General features: G+C 45.1%; 1 protein-coding gene across 1 annotated transcript in view; it reads right to left on the minus strand.

The window, feature by feature from the left end:
• SEC24C (SEC24 homolog C, COPII coat complex component) overlaps positions 1-6,502 on the minus strand; it is an 84,064-nt gene that overhangs the window by 66,758 nt on the left and 10,804 nt on the right. The window contains exon 3 of the mRNA XM_019502431.1: positions 3,837-3,923. Coding sequence (XP_019357976.1) covers positions 3,837-3,923 — 87 coding nt within the window. The remainder of the gene's footprint in view (positions 1-3,836; positions 3,924-6,502) is intronic.

Genomic DNA, 6,502 nt, shown 5'->3' on the forward strand with positions numbered 1-6,502 from the left:
CAAGTAATCTAATAGTCGTGCACCCCAGACAAGAAGAAGCACCGCACAAAGGTATCAACACACAGCACGAGCCATCTTATAGTCACACACCCTAGAAAAAAAGAAGAAACACACAAACATATTAATGCACTACACTTGCGCATGGGAACTGTGCCTACTTTCAACTTCCACCACTGGTAGAGCATCAGCGCAACTACAAGGGTGCAACAGAGTAAGTAGTAGTGTTCACAGCACACCAGAACATTTATCCAATATGGTCTTGTCCTACTCAGAGCAGGTGTAAGATGATGCGGCTAAACATCAATGGTAGAAGTCCCAAGAGTCATGAATGCTCTCTGCCACAATCTTCCTTTCAGTAGCTGTTAATATAGTAACACCCTGTATGTTATTTTAAAGCCCAGCTAAGGAAAGTTTAGGTAGAACCTAATGTTGACTTCAGGTCAACTTCTCAACATACAAAATTACAGAATTGCATTAGCCAAAAAACCTTTAAATGATATTCTAACACTCTTTCTTTTAAGAACATAATTGGAGCCACTATTGCCAGATGGGTTTGTCTAATTCCATCTAGTCCAGGGGTGGGCAATTATTTGGGCCCAAGGGCCACATAGGGATCTTTGATGAACTGTCCCAGGCCAGGTCAGCACTCCGCACCCCACCCCCAACACAACTCATCAAAACTCCCTATTGGGCTTTAGGCAGACAGGAAGCAGTGTTTGGGAGCGGGACGGACAGGCAAGGCTGGGATTATGGGGCTGGGTCACAGGGCAATGACAGCTCAGGGCTGGGACCTGGGCCAAGCCATGATCCACTCCCTGCATGCCCTGCGGGGGCAGGATGTCTAAGGGAAGGTAAGTCTATGCATGTGTGCAGGGGGAGGGAGGGAGGAGAGCCTGCCTGGGCGCCATGCACCAATCAGCCTGGCTCTGGTTCTGGCTCTGGCCCCACCCAGGGTACAACTTTGATGGGGCTGTTCCTGGTGTGGCTGAAGCCAGCCAGATGCTGCTCTGCTCCCCTCGCCTCCAGCAGCAGCTCCTCATCCCATGCCTGCCACTGCTGCATTGCTCCAGGTTGGTAGCAGGGAAGCTTCAGCCAGGCAGCTCCTGTGGAGGCAAGGGGAAGAGAGCAGCACTGGGAATAGCCCCACTGGAAGTTGCAGCTGGTGGCTGGGGCCTGGGCTGGCAGGTGGGGAGTATGGCACAGGCTGCCCCAGCAGGACTGGGTGCGGGTCAACCCCATGCGGAGCACCGGAGGAAAGTTGCGGGCCAGATCCAGTCAGCTGGAGGGCTGTATTTTGCTCACCCTGATCTAGTATGACAGTGCCAATACCAGATACTTCATGGGCATTTGGGCATTTTCCTGCAGTGGACAGTTATGAAAGAAACTGCCACAGGGGAACATGTTTCTCAGTTGCAGGCAATGGGTTTACACCCACAAGTATACAGGTTTCTTCTGTTCCTTATACATTTTTATCACATCTGCTACAGCCTTGAACTCAGATATATCAGGTGGGAATAAGTTCCAGGTGCTAATTGTGCTTGGTCTGCATAAGTATTTCCCTTGATCAATTGAAAAATGCATTTCCTTAAGTATTATATTGATTTTCCCTTAGTTCTTATATTAGGAGACAGGGACACAAGATTTGCTTTCTATACCACTCGTCTTACATATACCTCCATCATGTCTAATTCTTATTTGTCTCCACTCAAAATGTTCTAACTTTTCATCTCATACATCTCATACACAAGTTTCTCCATTCTTCTAATTATTTATTTTCCTATTTCTGAGCTCCTTTTCTGCTATGCCTTTCTGAGATAGGGGCAAGAACTTGTCTATTTGCATTTAATTTCATGTAACATACATTAAGTAGCTGGGAGAAGTAGGGGTCAAGTCCTTCCCTGTGACACAATCCAGGGCCACACAAACTGGTACGCGTTATGAAATACAACTTTAGGCTGAGCCTCTATCCTATAGCAGATTGATTTAAATCATCAAGTAGAAAGCCCCTATTTAAAGTCAATTTTAATCAGCCTCTCCGTTTGTACTTCAGCTACTTTTTCTAGAAATGCACATTTTCACTGGTTGAAAGCTAATAAAATATGTAAGTTTATAACCAAATAGAGTCTTTGCACTTCATACAGCATATCTTTCTGCTAAGAGCTTACACTATAATTACATTAAAGCAATTTTGCACCTTAATATTTTCATAGACTTTTACATTTTAAATTTTAGTGTCAAAGTGGGAAACGATACATTGCTCATGTACTAATTAACTTTTTTACTTATAGTGGGTATTAAGTATCTGTGTGAAAAATGTGAACAAGGCCACCCAGGATGATCCCAAGAAGAGACTGTACACACCACCTCCTGCAGTTAAAGCACTGGTCCTAACACCTGCTATGACTCTGCTAGTCTTTTTCACCCAGTAGAACAGATTCTGGGTCCCCACCAGGACCAAGCCCTTAACACAGTACCTGACCTACTATTCTGTATTTATAAAGCTTGCCCCAAGAAGCTGGATGCTTTCATGTAATTCATTCTTTCTATAGAAAAGAAGAGTCTGAGACTCAGGGTTGGATAGAGGTTCATAGCTTCAGTATATATTTTTATTTAAAGTGAGTTAAGAAATTAAGTTGAATTTTTAGCCCAATTTGAATTCAATTCAGATGTCTTTTTAAACATTTTAAAATTATGAACTTAAATTTAATCTAAAATTCCTATTTACCTCAAGTCTGTGGTCCTCCTCCACCCACTCTAGGATTGGCTCTAACTCACAAGGTAGTACTCTACAGGAGTACACAAAATAATTGGTGTCTTGACTTTCGAACTTGTTCAGAAAGTTCTAGTCATACTGGAGGAGAAAGGTAGCCAGCCTGCTGTTGTTGCAGATTAACATATATAACCACAGTAAGCTAACTTTTCACAAATGATTTTATTTTGGCTAGCAAAAGCTGAACCCTGGCCTCTCCTGCAAATGCTAGTTGCAAAAACATTTCCTTAAATTCCTCCACAAAGCTATTGGAAAATATTTAGTTAAAACAAACAAACAAACAAACAAACAGACCTGATGATCAATCACCATAAGTACTGCTACTTATTATTGGGTGATAAATACCCCAAGCTCAGGAGGAACGCTTAAACTTCAGCCAAGAATACTGTCCTTACATACTGCATACCTCATGATAGAAACAGCCTATATTAAGAGCATTACCCAGCTGCACTCATCTCTGTGAAAGAGTTTTAGTCAGGATTTGCACCAATTTCTGACCTGCTATCCTAAATTAACTAAACAGAGAAACAGCTAGTGCCTGATTTAATCTTTCCAAGATTTTAAGATTGGTTTTGGGAAAGGGGGAAAAAAAAAGATTCTTACAATGTTAGCTTTTTCCAATTTTATACCACACCTTGCACTATTTGGCAGTTATCCTTAAGCTTCATTTCCCTGGAATCAAATAACTGTGATAATCTTAGCTCTTGTTTTAAAAAAAAAAAAAAGATTCAAGTTCTTGTAGATACCAAAAAAAGAGCCAATAAGAAACCTGGTAGACCAATTCAGATTGTCAAGTCAGTTAGAACTGTAAATAAGCTGGCATTGGGGATTTCCTAGTAGGACTGTGGCTTCATATCTATGCAGTTCTGAGTGATGGCAGCATACAGAGCAGAGAGAATGCCACTCACCTCCACCTGAAATTAAAGTTTCACATAGCCCAGTCCATGAAACAAAGTACCCTGATCAGTGTGAATTTAACATGTCACAAACCACTTAGAGAATTTTTTCACCCACTTTGAGAAATACAAAGCCACATAAACACTCCCACACTGAGCACACCATTTACCTATGAAGTTAGGTGCAAGAGAAGAAGTGTCAGAGTTGAGAGAAACAGGAGAGCCCTTCGAAGGCAACCCCAAAGAAGGAAAGTAACCTGGAAAGACAGAACACAACCAGTAGGTCAAGCCTGAGAAACATCACTTAGGAGGTTAAGTTGACAAGCTCAGCTGGAGTCTGCTAGCTGTAGCGCAGAGACACACTTAAGAAGAGCCACAATGTATTTATCATACCCTGCATCTGCTACAATCTATTTCAAGGGTATCAAACTCATCATCAGGCCCTGCAAGGGCCAGGACAGGGAGTGTGTTGCCTGTGACATGCTGGCTGAAATCAGTCCATGGCACTGCATGCAGCCTGCACCCCAGAACCCCTGTGCCACAGGCAGCACTGGGTCCAGCCCATGCACTGCATGCTTCGCAGGGCCCTATGATGGCATTGCATACAGCATATGGGATCCAGGGCAAAGGCTGCATGTGGCACCATGGACCAACCTCCTGTGCTGCCCAGGTGAATTGGCAGTACCCCACTGTTCTACTGTCTGGAAATCCATAATACCAGTGAGCACAATGATCCATTCATACTTAATTAGGATTGAGCCCTTCCCACATCAAGGATGCCAGCAGCAACCCAAGTCACTCCTATGAAATATCTGCACCAGCTCAGTTCACGAGTTTTTCCCCCCCCCACACACACATTTCATTAACATGCAGCTGTTACTGCTCAACCAGTAGTGCACCATCATGCTTCTATTCCCAAATGCAGCAAACGCTAATGAGATGGCATCTTTTAGTCCATCACCAACTAGAACTGCTGCTGCCACAAAACCAGACTGGAAAATGGGATCCCCTCATGGGCATGGCACTCACTCAGGATCTCTCCCCTCTTTTTTTTTTTTAAATATACTCCGCTTACAAATATGTAGGAATTCTGATGTTGCGTTGAAAGCTCACTCTTTTCTGCACCTCCCCTCCAAATTTCTGCCTACACCTTTCAATTTTAGGCTAGATTCTTTTTCTCTACATCAGAGATCGGCAACCTATAGCCCACAGGCTCGATTCAGCCCAAAGAGCAATTGGCTTGGGCCTGTAAAGCCAAAACATCTATGGTAATTCAGCAACAGGACATCTGCAGGAATTCTACAACAAGTTGACACTATAAGGGTGCGGACTGTCAGCTCACCTTCAGAGCTAGCTATCTCCATTAAAGTGGCCCACTGCTCCAAAAAGTTGCTGACCCTTGCACTACATACCAATGATACTCAACCTTGCAGTCCCCTGATGGGTGGCACTGGGCCAGTCTAAAGGCTGGGTCACTTGTGGGGTTGGTGCCTACAGGGCTGGGCTCTGCACCATCTACAATAAGGCTGGGCCTGACCTAGCACACAGGGTCATGCTACCAGGCCAGCCAAGTTCCCTATGGGTCCAGAAGTTTGGCAGCAGGGAAGCAAAAATTAATGCTGCCACCACTCCCCTGCTACCAAATTTCTGGACCTATGGGGAGCCCAGTGGGCCAGATGATGCAACAAATCCTATTATCCTTACAAGAGAGACACACCTGTAAGTAGTGGAAAGGGAGGAAAGATGACAGAGTAGCTGGAAGTTGGCCAACTCCAGATTATGCAAGCAACAGAGAAAGGGAGAAGTCACCAAGAAAGCCACCTTGTCTCTTGAATCCTTCCCAAATTGCCTCCATTTAAAGCAATGGATGTTCTAAACAGTACATATTTATGAGGTCATTGACAACAGAAACAAAGATAACACACTGAGACCCAAAGTTCCACAACAATTCATTCGTTATTTATATTCACTATTCCACATACTGAGCTCCCCAGAGTCTGTTGCATGTTTGTCCGTTTCCCTCCAACATCACATATCCAGAAGATACTGAGAAAGACCTCCACTTACAGCTGTTGTGTTAATACTCAGCATCTTATTTTTGTTATGCTTTCCCCAGTTTCACATGCATGCTAAAGAGAAATACCGAATTTCAAGTTTGTGCCTAAGCTGATACTTTTAGAAGACCAAACCCTCAAGTTTGTGCTGAACGGATGTAGGCAGTCAAATTATCCTCATTCCTTCATTCCATCATATTAACATGCTGTGCTATGACCTGAAAGGATCACCTCAAAGGGTGAGGTATGTGAAATGGGTCCTTTTAATCACTTGAATTGCTCATTTAATCATTGGCCTCTGACTAACATACCAAAGGTACAAATAAGATAGTATATTGTGCAATACGGACAAACTAGTCAATTGCCGGTCAAGAATGACAGAGGAGGAGGGGCAAGTGGGGATGGAGCGCCGCCACCCACAGCCCCACACTGCCACCCACACCCCAGCACTCCACCCTGTGGCACCACTGCCTCCCAGGGATGGGGGAGGGGGGGAAGCCTACACACAGCAGCCACAGCCACCACCCAGAGCACCACACTGCCACTGCTGTGCATCCAGCCGTGCGCAACCTCCTTCCCCTGGCTCTTTTCCCTCCCGGCTGTTCTCAGGGCCCAGTGGCAGTGGGGCACCACCACTGTGCCCCCCCTCCCCTTCCCTCCCTGCCGGCTTTTGTTGGCACCTGGCAGCAGCAGCAAAGCCAGAGCTGGGGTGTAGGGGTGGGCGAGCGCTATACCACCAGTACCCCACACTGCTGCCTCCAAGAAACGGGGGGGGGGGGGGG

Source organism: Gavialis gangeticus, unplaced genomic scaffold (assembly GCF_001723915.1).
Source record: "Gavialis gangeticus isolate Ggan-Ray unplaced genomic scaffold, GavGan_comp1, whole genome shotgun sequence".
Classification (NCBI taxonomy): Eukaryota; Metazoa; Chordata; order Crocodylia; family Gavialidae; genus Gavialis; species Gavialis gangeticus.